This window comes from Anopheles maculipalpis, chromosome 3RL (assembly GCF_943734695.1).
Source record: "Anopheles maculipalpis chromosome 3RL, idAnoMacuDA_375_x, whole genome shotgun sequence".
Classification (NCBI taxonomy): domain Eukaryota; kingdom Metazoa; phylum Arthropoda; class Insecta; order Diptera; family Culicidae; genus Anopheles; species Anopheles maculipalpis.
This window is the reverse complement of record NC_064872.1, coordinates 10,155,714-10,171,842: the sequence shown is the minus strand read 5'-3', so window position 1 is coordinate 10,171,842 and position 16,129 is coordinate 10,155,714. Positions and strand designations below refer to the sequence as shown.

Sequence of the window (16,129 nt, the reverse complement as noted above, 5' to 3'; positions counted from 1 at the left end):
GATATTTTTGTTCTTATTCCACAACTCAATTCAATTGTCAAAAATATATGGGAATATATATGCCCTGGTCTAACGACCATAGGGAAATGGCTAGAATGCCCTGTAAAATAAACTCAGACAACAAACGCTGTACATCTGTATTGTTTTTATTTTCTACACATATCTCTTGTTCGCTGTATATTATAATCATGTGGTGCTTTTCGCGCAGTGGTGGGAGTCCTATGTGTTTTGCTAAGCATCTTTGAGTTTTAAAATTCTGCCCTATATACTATCCGCACCATATTTAGTCAACGGGCTGCATTCTGCCGTTCCTGTGCAAGTCTTTCAAACATTTCTCTTCGCTCTCGGCACATGCCTTTGTAATAATAAGACCATTTTTCGATCAAGTTTAAAGATCAATACATTTAAGTACAACCCAGACTCAACGCAGACGAATTTTGCACGATCGGTTTTGCAAAATAAAGTATCTACTAATGTACACATTGCTTTTTTCTTCTTTTAGTGATCGATTAAATGGGATTTGCGTTTAAAAGCGGATAACACGAAACACAAATGTGCAATTGCATTTTGATTCTCTCTCGTTTTCCCTTTATAAAACCGTAATCCTCAAATAATCTTTCACATTTGTTAAATAGTTCTTAACATAAGTATAAGTATCGAAACGTTGAAAGCAGGCAAAATCTCTCTCTCTTCAACAAGTCCATTGAAAGGAGAGTTAAAAAAAATACATGAAATAAAAATTTAGTTTATCTAACCTTAAGTACCATTGGCTTCGATATAAATGTTGTGAAATAGGTAGAGAGAGAGAGAGAGAAAGAGTATGGTGATATGCATTCTTATTGCATATAAATCGTCGCCACAGCTTAACTTCCTTACTGATCCTGACCATTGTAGCTCTGTTTCGAGTCTTTCGTGTTCAATGGTGTGGCTTCCGCTTCGGCCGCTTCAATCGAACTGGCCGGTTTGTCACCTTTGTTCCAGGGCTGTTCTTCGCCGGACGCAAGCAAAAGGTAAGCGATGATCTCGATAATATAAAGCGCGATCGTGACGAAGAAAATAACACGCCAAGCACCGATCGTTTGCTAGAAAATGAGGAGAAAATTATCAAAATACACCCAATAGCATACAAAACATTAAATACTTACATTTCCATGCGTAATCTGTCCAACAAAGATGGGAACAATGATACCCGACAGTGTGGCAGCCGTGTTGGTAATCGCCATCAGTGTGCCAGCATAGTTCGGTGCAATATCGATGTGGTTCGACAGAAGCCCACAGAACATGCCACCGATCGCCGTAATACCAACGGTCATGAGTGTAACCGCCAGTCCACGCTGACAGCCGATGTAGCAGAGCGCCAGCAAGCATCCCATCGGTACGGCCGATGCAATGAAGGTGGCTGTTTTGCGCGCGATTGTGGTCGTAATCTTGCCACGTGTTCGTAGCGCATCGAGCGTTTTGCTCAGTGCCATGCTGAAGAACCACATCGTCAGGAACGGGATGGCAGTAACGACGGCATTCTCCTTGATGTTGAACTGTAGCACCTGTTTCATGTAGAATGGTAGCTCGATCAGCAGCATGTACCAGCCCCAGTTGTTGCAAACGTGTGCAATCAGAATGCCGTAGAATGGACCGGAAGTAAACACCTTGCGCCACGGTACCGGTGGCTTCGGTTCGTTACCGTGTCCGCTCGCCGACCCTGACCCGAGCGATGAGGTAATGAGATCACGCTCTTCCTGGTTAATCAAGGCTTGCTTGTTGGGTGTATCCTGAATCAACCACAGCCACAGCACCATCCACAGACAGCTAAGGCCACCCATTACGTAAAACACCGATTCCCAACCGAGTGTACCGGCTAGCACGCCTGCCATCAGCATCGAGATGACGGTGCCGAGTGCTGTGCCGGCGTACACGATCGCAGACATGACGCTACGCTCGTTCGGTGGTGCCCACGAGGCTAGCATTACGTGCATGGCCGGGAAGGTAACACCACCGCCGATTCCTTCACCGACGCGCATCACGATCATCGCAACGTAGTGCATCTTGGCAGCGACTGGCGTTAGCAGGGTGCAGACAACGTTGATCAGTACGGAGAAGAACATGACCCAGCGGGCGGAGAACGATTCGGCGACGCGTGCCCCGGGCACTTGGGATACGAGGTAGCCCCAGAAGTAGCAGCTAAGGATGATGCCCTGTACCGGTTCGCTCCAGATGAATGGGCCGTCCTGACAAGAAGGTGGGATACAGAAAAAGGGGACAAGGAATTTTGTTATTTAAAATCCATGATGGTTTCTTGCTCATTTTAATTAAATTTCGTCGTCATGGAATTAGGGTCACTTGCTTCGTCCAGAAAACGCCTTCAAATATAGAAGGATCTGATGCTTTCAATCTCGTTGGCAAGTTCAAAGAACTCAACTCAACGCAAGTTATGCGGAATTTAGATTGCTGTACGGCATAAATGTTGTACAAAATGAATCAAGCATTTTCAGTAAAAAATCTGTTACGCAACCAAGTAAGTATGCAAAATGGTTCGTGCTTATGAGTTGATAAAGTTTAAATAAAACGAATTTCATTAATAATAGCCAATTTATCAATCTATTTATTACATTTATTTCTAACTGATCAACAAAATTGGGTATTATCTTATAATATTTCAATCAGTTGAAATAACCTCTCAAAACACATATAAATGAAAAATAAAAATAAATAAAAAACATGAGAAAGTGAAGAAAACAAGAGGTCGGAATCATGAAAGCAGCTCAAAAAATAATTATTTTTTACAAAATAAAATAACTTTTGGGGCAAAAGAGCGACCACTGTTTGGGGCAACCCAACACACCGCTACACACTTTTCGCTGATTTATTGGAGAGTTGAGCTATGTGTAAATGTGTAAAAATTGTTTTCCCGCGTATCCCGATACCCGCAATGCAAGATACCGATCTGGAGATCTTCCATTACTAGTTCACAGTGAAGTAGGATGGTACGTAATTATAAGCGCATTAGGTCCACAAAAAAATTCCGCTACATCTTATTTAAAATAGTATTTCGAATTGTTTGAAGAGTGAAAAACTTGAATAGATCCCCTAATGTGTGCAGTGATGCACTTTGCTTTATACGTGTTACATTAGATTACAGGCAAACTGTGATATTAATGAAAAATAAATTGTCCATTTAAATTTAAATTGTCAAAACTATTTAATCATCAGCCAAATTCGACGACAGCTGGTTTAGAATCTTTACGCGCGCTTTGCGCAATAATTGCACTAATTTTGCTATTATTTTAAAATACTTTTTCACATCATACTGCGTTACTAGTTTTATTCAACAATTTATGAATATTAGATGTGATGTGTTTAACATAGAATTATTCGAAAATTTTGCACTCGTTCACAAAACATAAAGAGTAAATGATTAAATAACAGCATATTTGTGTGCATTTCGCTCTCAGTACGTTTGATTTCATTGCTTTATTGGCATTGCTGTATCACAAGAACTTCGATAACAACGTATCGGTCGACTTATGACCCAATTTAACACCCACCCGGTACGTACACGCCAGTACGCGTTCAAATAATATCAATTTACAACCTGCTGATAGCAACCCGTCAAAACCAGATACGGTATCATTTAAAGAAAAAAAAAAAAGCCGGATCAAAAACATACACTTGACAACAGAAAAGATACACACACTCTCTGGAAGCAGGGTGCAGAACGTTGTAGAAAAAGTTAACTCATAGCATCTGCACAATGACCTCTTCGCGGCAGAATCCGTTGCTCCAAATATAGCCAATTTATTGAGGCGTCGCATTTCAATCAACGCAAAATGCGAAACGGGAGTACAGATTAATCGACAGCCCGGTTCTTCCGATGTTCGAAAGAAGGTTTAAAAACGACACACACAGACCGGGTAGTGGTGTCCAGGAGCGTGTTCCTGCTAAAGAAGTGGAAGCGTGATGTCCGAAAATGATTACATGGGGGCGCCAATCAATTGAAGGAATTTTCGCGTTGGATTGGCGAACGAGAAATATGACAACAAGAACCAACCAGATAATAATAAAGTGAAGGAAGAATTAACGGCATCAACAGCTGTTATTTATATTGTACGCCTTTTTGTACGTCGTTGGGAACGAATCGAGAAGAAGCGATATGCTGAAAAACCGTAAAAACCCCCCGATGTTCTGCTCCTCTATCCGGCTGGTCTGCAAAAGTGTTAGTGGTTGGCTTTAATTGGTTTCACTTTCGTTTCCTGAAGGTGAATGAAACAGAATGTGTAAGATTCTTTGGATGCCATTCATACCAAGTGATCGTCGATGGATCGTATGATCGTACATGCGCTCGTTTTTCATCAAACAAAAATGAACGTTATCAATGAAAGAACTTGTAAGTTAAAGTAGTGAAATCGTTCGAACAATCCATTAAATTATTTCCATCAACTTACACAGCCTGAAGGAATAACATTTAGCCTTGTTATTCGAGCTATCGTGATCAGGGCGGAATTTGTCGAGACGGAAACCGATTTGTGACTTGCCAAGTAAATTTTATTGAAACAATTTGAAACAACAACAAGGAACAATAAGAAAAGATTGCTGCTGCTCATTTACAGCGTATAAATCTAGCTCAGACAAAAGTATAGGGCTGCGGTCACAGATTCCACGATGTAGATAATCTTCTGTGGTCCTGCGTAGTATTATAAAGCGCCAGACCTTCCTTATTGAGCGCAGTCAAAGACCAAAGAACTTAACTACATGAGGCTCATCTATAGAATTGCCAGAGACAACGATCTTGTCCTATGATTCCGCATCAACATTATGCAACCCACCCAAAAATCCTTTTCTGTTACATCTTGTGTTGTCTTAAGCGTCTTTTGTAGTGATGACGATGAAATTTGAGAGCAATTTCTACATTGCTGTAAAAAGAGAGACAGGCATTTTCCAAAGTACAGTGTTCTTCAGGCCAGTCGAGCATTAACACAACGAGTTTGGCTGCGTTGGTGTTGGGTTCGGGAGTGTTTGGCAGGTTCAGTCTCTAGTTTAGCAAAGTCATTCTTGAATTCGGCGCTAACCTGATCGAACTCGGAATACCACTGCTGGACTGCACTGGAGAACGCTTCAATATTTATGAAGACTCTTTCAACCCGTCCTTAATCTCAAGACATTTCTTACATTTCCTTCAAAGACTCTAGGTTTTATTTAAAAAAAAATCTTCATAAACAAATACGAATAAAATATTTTTTGGTTTTTCAAATAAAAAAACTAAACCATAACAGTTTACCAGACGACAAAAAATATTCTAATTGTCCACCCAATCGAATGTGGTTCGCGAACAGTGTCAGACATGCATGCTTGAAGGTGGAAGAAAATAAAGGGGAGAATAACCAATTCTCAACAAAAAAAAAAAAGCTTACCTCGACCGCTTCGGTTGAGTTGCTTCCTTGGCAGACGGGTTCCGCGTTAACGTGCTCTTGCTCCGCAACCGACACTGCACCGTGATGGGCAAGGGCCGAATGGTTTAGCATCGCGACCATCGCCACGCTCAGATTCACCTTCAGCCCGTAGATGATAGCCATCGCGATCGAGCCGAGCACGGCCAAAATGTAGCGGGCCGGGATGAGCGCTGCAAAGACAAAAACACACAAAGATAGTAATAAAAACGTTTAAAATCTTTTTCCGTGGAAGAAAATAAAACTTTTGCCCCCAGAAGGGGTTCTGGTGTGGGTGTATTAGTAGAAGAAGCTACCGGGGGAAAAAAACGAAAGCAACAAAGAGGTAATTAAATTTCCCTTCAGCCCTTAGAACATTAGCCCTACCAAACGGTTTGTGTGTCATACCATCGTCATTCCTCGTGTAAAGCAGAGAAAAAGGGCTTTTAAACAACGGGGAACACAAACGTATCTGGCTGGACAATCCCCTAGCCGCCCGGGTAAAGGGAAAGCCAAAATCGACCGGTACGATCTGATCGCATGGCATGTAAATCAGTCACACTTTGACGCAGGCCAATGCATAAACGGGCAATGGATGAAACAATGGCTCCGACCGAGTGTGCTACCTCCCACCTCCGCATCCATTTGGTGGAGCCGTTGGAAGGTGCATCGATCCAGAACCGATGACTGCATCGTTTTGCTTCCGGTGGCGGAGGTTTAATTTTTTATTTTTCCAGATTTGAACTCTTCAATTCCAATTGCCTTAAAATCGCAGCAATGTGCCGTGTGAGTGAAGGTAGAAATAGGCACGAAACGCTACAACATCCGGCCAAAGTGCAGTTTCTCTTTGCTGCCAACCAGTTAGCAAACATTACCGGAACGCACCTAAGTTTTCGAGCGTGAACTGGCAAATGTGGGAGCAAGCTTTTCATAAAACGGTAGCTCAGTTGCATTAATCGATGGACGAAACCATTTCTGCATCGATCGGTGCAAAATGCGGCGTAGCGAACTTCTTAAGGGAAGGTTTCTTCTTGCTTCTTACAGACAGCGGAAGTCCGTCCCATGGGAGTGGCTGACATATGCCGTTGGGCTATGGAAAATGATTGTTGTCTTGTGCGTAAAATGCCCATCCATAACGGTGTAATGGCCCATTAATGTAAGCAATTATTCATGTACATTAGTTCTATATTTACAGTCAGTGCCTTGAAAATCTTGAAAATTTTTGAACATTTTTCGACCCCAAAAAATGTAATTTTTTTATTACCACACCTAACTAATCCTAGAGTGTGACTGTTTTCATGTGTAAAGAATCAAATATGCACTAAATTAAAGCTTTTCGAAAATCATTTTACAGATCTCATCGAATATTATTTGATCTCTCCCCGGGTAATGTAAAATTCTACACCAGGTGACATTCGACTTCCCTGCCTTTGACGGAACATCTTCTTATAGGTAAGATCGTAGACACTACTGGGCTGAAATTGAAATGCTCCATTCCAATCCGTCCGTTGTCTCGGCCAAACAATAGTAAAACCTCGAAAACAATGCAATAATATTCACATCGTAAATCGTGGCACAAAACGATCTTGGACATACATGCCTATCAACACCGGTATACTTATCGACGCCAAAATCCCCCACAGGAAACATGCTTAAAAGCCGTGAGCTTGCTCTACTGCTTGTTTGATGTTTTTTGGCGGGAAATTGTGTCGGTTTTCCAACGGGTAATGGAAGCACGATCGCAGCAGGTGATGCGGGTGGTCTCGGTGGGAAAAGCCAATTTTCCCATGGTAACGACAACTGTTGTCAGTTTCCACCTGTTGGCCTGCACTCGATGACGTCTACTCTCTGCATGTGCGCTGCGCTCTTGAGAATATGGGAGAAAATATGCTATTCTCTCCGATAGCAAAGAACATCGAAGAACGCCGGCAGTTACTGGCGCACCACGTGTATCCAACGAAGGATATCTCAATGTCAAAGTATGTTTTACTGTTTTCATACTCTACACGTTCTATACTAGGTTTATATATTTTTTTTGCGTCCTTGTTTCAAGAAGAAATCATCCAAAAATTTCAAATGAGTCAGCTAATTGAAAATATACGAACACTTAAAATACTTCGAGTGCAATCGCGGTGGCTTGGCATGGCTGTTAAATTTGACCCCGATGTAAGGCAAAATCTTCATCCCTCTCCCCAACGCACGTTGCCACTCTTTCGTGCCAGCGTCGCAAGATGCGCGCCCTGGTCGTGTGTGTCCTCTAGCTGACCTTTCGGTAGCACCCGAATGGAGAAGAACTTCGTATGAGTAATTTCCCAACCAGGATTGCATCTTGTACGGGATACAAATATATTTAGAGCAATTCCATAATAATAATACACGTTTAAAGATTCTTCTGCACTTGTTTTATAGCAGCAGAAGGAGCCCCATGGTGGGTGTACTCGACGGGATACATGATTTATTTGCATTTCTCACACCCACCGGTAGCTTAAAGGCTATCTTTTCTGTCTACAATGAACGTTTATTTATAAACATTGTTGACATTTTGTTTAAATAAAACAATACACGCAATCGTGTCCGTTCATTCTGTTCGATATGATCCACCCATTGGGGTGGCGTTGATGATTTTTCATTATCAGCTTGCAGACCACAATGGCTTGTCGTCTGTGCTATTTTAACAAAACAATCGATAGCATTTGCATTAAAAAAAATTATCCAAGCAACCAGTGTCTGGCGATGAAAAAAACACATCTTGACAACTAAATCCCCCATGTCGAAACATGGGTGTGGGTCCTCCTATCCTATCCTCCTTCTACCAAAAAGTTTGCCGCACCCGGAATTCGTTTACCAAAGTCAAAACTTTTGCTTGTATCCCATGAAAAGAGATCCAAGATGTTATCCTTTTTCTGTGGTTCCACCATCGCTGAGCTGCAGAATCCACGTACATCGGAGGATCGCACCATACGGCACAAACGAGGCAAGTAGGCTATGTATTTTCTATTTCCAGCTGGCATCCTCGCTTTGTTCGTTTTTTTTTTCAAGGTGTATAAATTAAATCCACCGGGCGCGATGATGATGCTGTACAGAAAGGCAACAGTTCTATCGGAACTGTGGAATCTTCATCAAGGCCACTGTGTCTGTTAGTACCCCTCCCTCCGCGCTCAAGAAGACAAATAGACAATTTTCGGTGTGGTTTAAGACGGGAGGACGACATCTTGAGCGTGTGTGACCGATTCGATCCGAATCCCCCTCATCGATTTCAACCGTCCCGAAAAAGAGAAAATGCAAACTCGCAACCAAGTATTCCCCACGCGTGGGTTAATTTTAGTTCAACGAAACCTGAATGCACGCACCGGGAAAGTGTGCGTGTGTCTGTGTGTGTGTTTCACGTTTGGAAGCTGCTAGATGAAGGTCGGGGAAAACGCTGCTATCGTGTGCACTGTCGCGACGAGATACATCATCCCGATATCTCGTGGGACGTTTTTGTCCCTCCTCCGCAACTGAGGAGTGCACCGGGGAATCAGGACACCCCGGGATTTGACTTTCTCGCCATATGCAAGGCCATTGATCCCGTCAAGGTTTTGCGGAGAAAAAGCGCAACTTATATCCCTCATGTCCAGATTATGGTCGACAATATTAAATTATCTCGGCGATTGGCAAAAGAAAGTCACTCGCCCACAATTCACAATGTTCGACTTCTTTTAACCATATGGGCTTTCCGGTCCACGCGCACTTTTTTCCTGTCTCTCTCTACAGCCAACAGTGATAACAACTCTTACTTACTTCCCAAAATGTTGCCCTTCGCTGGCACGACCGGATCTCCCATGTTTGACGCTGATTTCTGTTCTTTCAAGTCCTATTCCCTCGTCACAGTTATGTTGTGCTGATAAAAAACAAATCACTTTAGGCACTAATCCGTCAGTTCGACGACACGCGAACAATCCACGGAAAGTGGTCCGACTCCCGGCACGTTTGTACGAAGAATGCGAGAGAGGACACAAAACACACTTGTGCTATGCTGCGGAACAGCTTACACGCGCGACTGTCAGCATATGAAGCGCGCACCACCACGCGGAATCCAGACGCGAGAACAAGTTTCTTCTTCTTCTTCGTTTCGCCCTTCGCCGCTGTCACCAATACACGCATACTCACAAAACCCCAAAACAAACATTTACAGGCGGGCTGAAACCGATGCTGCGATATAACCTGTAAATACCGGCGGCTAACTCGATATCGATATCTTTATGATTTCGATAGATAACATTAACGCTGTTTTGTGCTGCAGTTGCAAGTATTCAATATTTAACTGTTTTTTTTTTAAAAACCATTTTACAGCGCAACACTTTCATACCACACACACACTCAATAGGTAAGAAAGGGTTTGTTTTTGATTCACACGGCGCACACGCGCTTCGTCTTAAAAAATGTTCTGAAAAAGTAAAACAACCGGCACCGGGGACCGTCTTTCAGCTGTAAGATTTTTACTCGCCTTTCCTCTACACCAAACAGCAGCACAGCAAACAAGCAAAACTTGATCTGGCTCCGCTGGACAGAAAAGCACGTTTTTTATGTTCATATCGTTTCAGGGTGTGATGCGAATGGGTAATTTCTGAAGACCACAATCATGTCCATCTACACATGATGTGGTCGGCCAAATTTGTGCAACTGTTGCATAGAGCAACGGAATTGTTGCATGCAATATTATGCAATATTTATGCTAAGTTCTGAGCAAAGATTGAAAATTTCATCATTCTCGTGCAATTCACCCATTGATTGATAAAAGAAACGCAATCGTTTGCGTCAGCAATTGAGACAGGGGGCCCTCAAATCTACAAATAACGTTCTTTTCCGCCAGCAGTGGCCCGATGGTATTCGCGACAGAGGCGCCAGTCTACAAACGGCAGGATCTGTGTTCAAATCCCATCCGAAGTGTTCTCCCGTAGTTGAGGGGCAGACTATTCAATAGTATTTTGTTTTATGGCATTATGCTTGAAATACCGGTACACCAGTTCTATAATAAGTGGTATTAATTGTTATTATAACCCAAAAATTTCATGTTCCAGCCAACCGAACTTAGCTAGCAGCTTTGGAGGCATATAACATATTCATAGGTTATCCAATATCAATATAATATTCTGACGAAAGCTAGGTTAACACTTATCCTTTCTAAAAATACAAATATGCTGCCCCAATTCGAAGTAATTTACCACTTATGGATCTTCAAAATTGACATGTTTTTTCAGACAAAATGAAAAAAAAAACTACAACATAATTATTATTGAGTTGCTTTAACAAACTTTAACAACATAATGTTTGCAACAGTTTATAGAACTGATATAGTAGGATTTTTCCAGATTTTTTTTATTACGAGTAAGTAAATAATTGAAGGTTTGATTTGTTTGAATAAAACCCGTTCTAGACGACCTCGTTCTTCTTAGCAAGAAACAAAAACACGAAGTAAGAACGACACATTATTGTCAAATATACATAAAAGTACATAAATAACGTTGACCGCTCTTCAGTAGCGGGTTTTACTCGAACAAAAACACGTATAACTTCTTGTTTACTGGTAGTTAAATTTTGGAAAATTTGCTCATTAAACTTGTGATGTATTCGTCTAATATTTGCCAAGAAAGTCAATTGATATCGGTCTTGCTACCCGTTCTGCTACTCTACTGCTCTACGCTGCTAGACTCTAGTTTAAAAATTTTGCTCATCGTGAAAAGGATGCTGCAGACGAGAGTGGTGAGTTTAAATGTACGCGGAAGAAGCGCCCACGGGAGGCCTCGAATCCACAATCAATCTTTCACCCCAAGCCAGCTATTTCGCTTAGGGCCTCCGATGGACTAAATCCGCCACTGGCGGTGTCCATAGCAGCAAGCAAAAATTGTGTAAAATTTTAAAAAGAATACATTTTTTGCAAACAACTTCTCATTCTTCCACAATTTTTCTTCTTAATTTTTTAACAAATATTTTACACTCGATTTATATAACATAATTCCGCACAGGATTCTATTGAATCGCAATAACTCGTTGATACATCTCCATCCAATAGAAGCATGTCAAATTTCGCTAATGTAACAGTAGTCATTGAAGCACCGATTCGTTACTATGGCAATCGACAAGAGTATCCTGAGACGATTGGCAAATCTTGCTCATTATAATTGTAACCGTTTGCTACATCGGAAGTCGTTTTGTAGAAGGCAGCCACCGCTGAATAAGTCCCCAAAAATGGCAAGTATTATTGGCAGACTTCACTTCACCTACCTGTACTTTTGTCTGTGTGTTGAGTAAGGTGTATTACGCTGAGCATCCGGTTTCGTTCGATTTATGTAACACAGACATCATCTCATCGCAGTTCCGATCGTCGTACAAGTCGCCGTTACAGGGACGATCATCATCGCCGGTCAAGAAGTGTGGAGCGTCGTCATCGAAACCGCCGTAGCCGGTCCGGTTCATCGCGAGATCGTGACTATCGTCGATCAGTGTCTCGCTCGCCACCGAGAAGATCCAGCTACCGGAAACGGTCTCCAGTCTCGACCCGGTCTAAGATACGTGTCGATTCTCCGGAACCTAGCCGCTGCTTGGGTGTTTTCGGACTGAGCGTGTTTACGACCGAACCGTACCTGAACCGAATCTTTTGCCACTTTGGTACGGTGGAAAATACGGTTGTGATCTACGACGCCAAGACACGATTGTCGCGAGGATTTGGATTTGTGTACTTCAAGACAAAGGAGGAAGCATCCGTTGCACGTGCCCATTGCAACGGTCTGCATATACACGGTCGACGAATGCGAGTCGACTATTCCATCACGGAACAGCCCCACGCTCCAACACCGGGAGTTTATATGGGAAGGAAAAATGAAAGGTTAGGTTTGCCTGCAGTTGCTAAAGAAACTGGAGAATAGGTTACGTTGATTGGTTGATTTAAATTCATTTTCTTTCTTTAGTCGCACTCCATCACCGCATAGCCACCGGACGGGCACTGAAAGGAGTCGTCATCGACACCGGTCTCGCTCCTGTTCTGTTTCATCATACTATGGTAGATAAACTTGGAAGGAATTCTCCGGTAACACATTACGCTGAACATGAACGTAAGTCGAAAAAATGAAGTTATTGAATACGAAAAGAACGAAACGTCCGAGCTGTAGGATCGTTGAGGTTAAAAGAAAAGCAGTGTTTACAAGTTCCTAGAAAAGATTTGAACGAAACGTTCGTTGTCTTATCGTAGCAGAATTAAGCTCAAAAATTCTAAAGTACACTTAATTAATAGTATCGTATGGGAAAAGTCGAATAGAAGCCGAAAAGCATTTATTAGTTATGTATATTCAAAGGTTGGGAAATGTTCGCTCTAAGTAGATCTTAGTGATATCGTTTGCCAACTTGAAAATTTTGATAAAAAATATTGATTATTTTCTTCTTTTAATTTCAGAATTCCGGATCTTTCTCCATCCATGTGACAAGGGGTTGTGGAATGTGCAAACTATTGTAAGGTTGTAATAGATACAATAATATATTTGTTTCCTGAAGAAATGCTGAATTGATTAAATTTTTATAGCCTGTGGGAAGACACCCGTAACCCGTTTATTCATGAAACCTTACCTCCTCAACATGTTCACAAATTATCAACCACCTGCAAGATGCGCAAGCGGCAAATTTTCTTCACTTCACCCAAAGCAATGGCCAGCTCCTGTTCTGCGGTGTGATGAATTCTTTCCGACACACTTCGAAGAATAACTTCAAACTTGGATGCCTCACGAACGCAAACCACAAACGGAAAGCCAAACTTGGCCTTGTAACTGTACAGATTAAAGGAGACCACCTACATTTATCACGTCTATAATTTTTAAACATTTTCTCTTCTTACCTTTCATTTAGATCCGTTAGTGTCCTTTTGTCCTCTGGCGATAAGTTATCTAGCCCTACCGATGCATGCTCGTTCGATGAATCCTCCGACAGTTGGTTAGTGTCGAGCATTTTCCCAGCCAAATCGGGATAAAGTCTTAGTATTTTCAGCTTAGTATCGGCCGGTAAGCGTTCGAGATAGTTTTCAAAGGCAGCAACCAGTGTGACGAAACTTTTGAAGGGCAATAGTGCTGAACAGAATATTGCAGCTTCCGGCCAACATTCGATTACATTTTCGAACGTTTTATGAAACTCTCCAGGTGTGAGCTCGTTCAACTGTTGCAGACTGAGTTTGGGTCGCCTGAAACGAATAATTTTTGGGCCATCAAAAATTGACTTACTGTACAAGAAGGCCAAATCCACACCGGCAAGAGCAAGGCTTACATTATTTGCTGCTAGTTATGTTAGGTACTGAATGCGTTCGTGATTCGGAAGGTGACCGAATGCGTTTCGAAAGGCAACAGAGATAACAAAGACTTTCGTATGCTCAATCACAATCTCACTGGTGCTCGCAAGGAGTTCCTCGCTCGGTCTGTTGGATGCTTTTTAATCGCGCTTTACTATCTCTGTTATTATTTTGGAACGCATCTCCGTGCGCTTTGTGCTCTCGCACAGAAAACCATCAAATCTATGAGCGATTTGATAATTTTTGTGCAAAATTTTTAATCCCCCCGAACGTGTCTCGTTTTTCTTGATTCTTTCTTTACATGAAAACAGAAACGGTGCTTAATCAATTTACAAGCGAATAAAAATTAATAATAACAATCAACATCGTTTTCAATTTGTTCATCAAGAGTGCAATAAATATCAAAAAATATCGTAGTTTGCAAAATATATGTAAACATGTTGACAGCTGTGTGGCCGACCGTTTCTGAAGGGATCTGACAACTGACAGCTCTGGTGTGACAGTTAATCGAATCTGTCCAATCAGCACATCATTACTTGCAGAAAGCAAAACATTCACGGCAGACGCGAAATTCCTCTTGAAACTAATACCTTGCAAAATGGTAAGCAGAAGCTAAAAACGTTGCATTTTCCTACTAACGCATTGCTGGTTCCATTGCACAGGATGCTGCTATTAAAGTTACACCGAAGATGCCGTCGACGTTCAACGAGTTCATGGGACACTTGGAGCCGCGCGATGAAACCTGTGCCGCACAGTTGCAAGCAGTGCACCCGTTGAAGCAATCCGAGTTAAATGTAAATAGGCTTGGCTGCAGCAATGTCTACTCTTGGGGTTGGATTAATGAACGACATCTTTTTTTTCTTGCAGTACAATCAACACCGTCACAATCTCAACATGCAGATGCTACGAAAGCATGAAGGACTAGCGGCTCCGCTGAAGATGGCAATGGAGCTGAAAGCAGTCTCAAAGGTCGGTCATTTGCCGTTCCTTCCGTCGACAAATGTAGCTCGCGATGTACTGACCGGTCGTGATGAAATGATTGAATTCTCGGATATATTCAACTTGGAGGAACACCAAGAGCTGTTGCGTCAACCGCACGCAGTAATGGAAAAGGTGTTGGGCATGTAAACACACTTATTCTAAATACAAACAAGCAGCGAGTGATGGATGGATTTACAATAAATTCTTAACAATGTAAGATCGGGTATATTTGTATGGAGTGTTTACTATTACTACTTACATTTCTTCAGTTTCAAGCGGGTAGCAGAGCTAGGAGGTACTGATGGCTGTGTACGTGATGGGACTGTGGTTGCACTGAAAACGATGCATTTTTTTTGCGTAGAACCGGTTTTGGCGATTATCTTGCACTATGTTGCAGGTATGGCATAGATCATGGGCATGTGTATGACGTTGATTAATATCTATATTACTGTATTGTATTGTTATATGTTTCCTAGAAATTGGAAGTTGTTAAGTTGTTGAAATCGGAATATCCTTTATTGCTAAAAACTAAAATATCGGTACCGATTTTAGTTCAATTTTTGCCATGGAGATGAAACGTAAAAAGCCAAAAATGACTGACGCAAGTTATTTTTGCTTAAAAACATTAACTCTGTTTTGAGATTTGCTGTAAAAATCCTAATTTTAACATAAAGCTAATGAAACAAAACGGTTTCTTATCCACAAAACATAGAAAATTTTATCATCGTGCAAACGAGCGATGATATTTGCGATGAAAGCGCCATCTATGAGTGAAAATAAACATTATATTACCAAGAATCAGTTAAAATTGAAATTTTTCGTTGTTACATGATTTTTTATTGTTCGTTTCTTAATTTTAGTATTAGAAAATTTAAAAAATATTTGTTTTACTAGTAATTATTCTCAACATTCTGTTACTGGCGCAGAATTTTTATTATGTTTTATATAACCCATTTTTACAATAAGCTGGAACGATTGTCTGGAACTGTTAGAAGCGCATAAGCACATTTGCAGCAATAATTCTAGAGGTCTTAACTGCTGAATATTTACTTACTACAAGGTAGATATTTCTAGTTCTCTCTAGCATGATTTTGAGCAAGCAAAACATACAGTTACAACTACACGCTCTACTTTAAGCCCTCCCGTAAGTGCTGCCTCAGATAAGCTCTTCTAAACCCAAGCTGGTGTTGTTCAATACACATGTCAGAGGATTAAGCTCAATTACCTAGACAAGAACGTTTAAAAATGAGTAAATTCACTCCATTCCAAAAAGAATATTAAAAATCAATCTATACATAAAGAAATTGACTATGGCTGATGTATTAGAGCTCTAAAAGATCGTAAACATCCTTTGTTTTATTTCTAATGGTTCTATTCCATACATATTTCACATTTTGATCTACACTGAGCTGAAGTATGG

General features: G+C 41.4%; 4 protein-coding genes across 4 annotated transcripts; 2 read left to right on the top strand and 2 right to left on the bottom strand.

Moving 5' to 3' along the window:
• Positions 1 to 829: 829 nt before the first annotated feature.
• On the bottom strand, positions 830 to 9,243 carry LOC126564522 (sialin). The gene is made up of 4 exons (XM_050221593.1): positions 9,201 to 9,243; positions 5,406 to 5,614; positions 1,146 to 2,225; positions 830 to 1,082 (listed from the first exon to the last, which is right to left on the bottom strand). The coding sequence occupies exons 1-4, from the start codon at positions 9,241 to 9,243 to the stop codon at positions 873 to 875; spliced, it is 1,542 nt and encodes a 513-aa protein (XP_050077550.1). The 3' UTR covers positions 830 to 872.
• Positions 9,244 to 11,144: 1,901 nt separating this feature from the next.
• LOC126560397 (transformer-2 protein homolog beta-like) lies at positions 11,145 to 12,467 on the top strand. The gene is made up of 3 exons (XM_050216357.1): positions 11,145 to 11,162; positions 11,759 to 12,285; positions 12,368 to 12,467. Exons 1-3 carry the CDS (start codon positions 11,145 to 11,147, stop codon positions 12,465 to 12,467), a joined length of 645 nt encoding a protein of 214 aa, XP_050072314.1.
• Positions 12,468 to 13,014: 547 nt separating this feature from the next.
• LOC126560396 (2-oxo-4-hydroxy-4-carboxy-5-ureidoimidazoline decarboxylase-like) lies at positions 13,015 to 14,383 on the bottom strand. Its single transcript, XM_050216356.1, has 3 exons — positions 14,364 to 14,383; positions 13,285 to 13,662; positions 13,015 to 13,216 (listed from the first exon to the last, which is right to left on the bottom strand). The coding sequence occupies exons 1-3, from the start codon at positions 14,381 to 14,383 to the stop codon at positions 13,033 to 13,035; spliced, it is 582 nt and encodes a 193-aa protein (XP_050072313.1). The 3' UTR covers positions 13,015 to 13,032.
• A 5-nt stretch (positions 14,384 to 14,388) lies between these two features.
• On the top strand, positions 14,389 to 14,866 carry LOC126565640 (proteasome maturation protein). Its single transcript, XM_050222836.1, has 2 exons — positions 14,389 to 14,522; positions 14,596 to 14,866. Exons 1-2 carry the CDS (start codon positions 14,418 to 14,420, stop codon positions 14,854 to 14,856), a joined length of 366 nt encoding a protein of 121 aa, XP_050078793.1. The 5' UTR covers positions 14,389 to 14,417; the 3' UTR covers positions 14,857 to 14,866.
• The last annotated feature ends 1,263 nt before the right edge of the window (positions 14,867 to 16,129 follow it).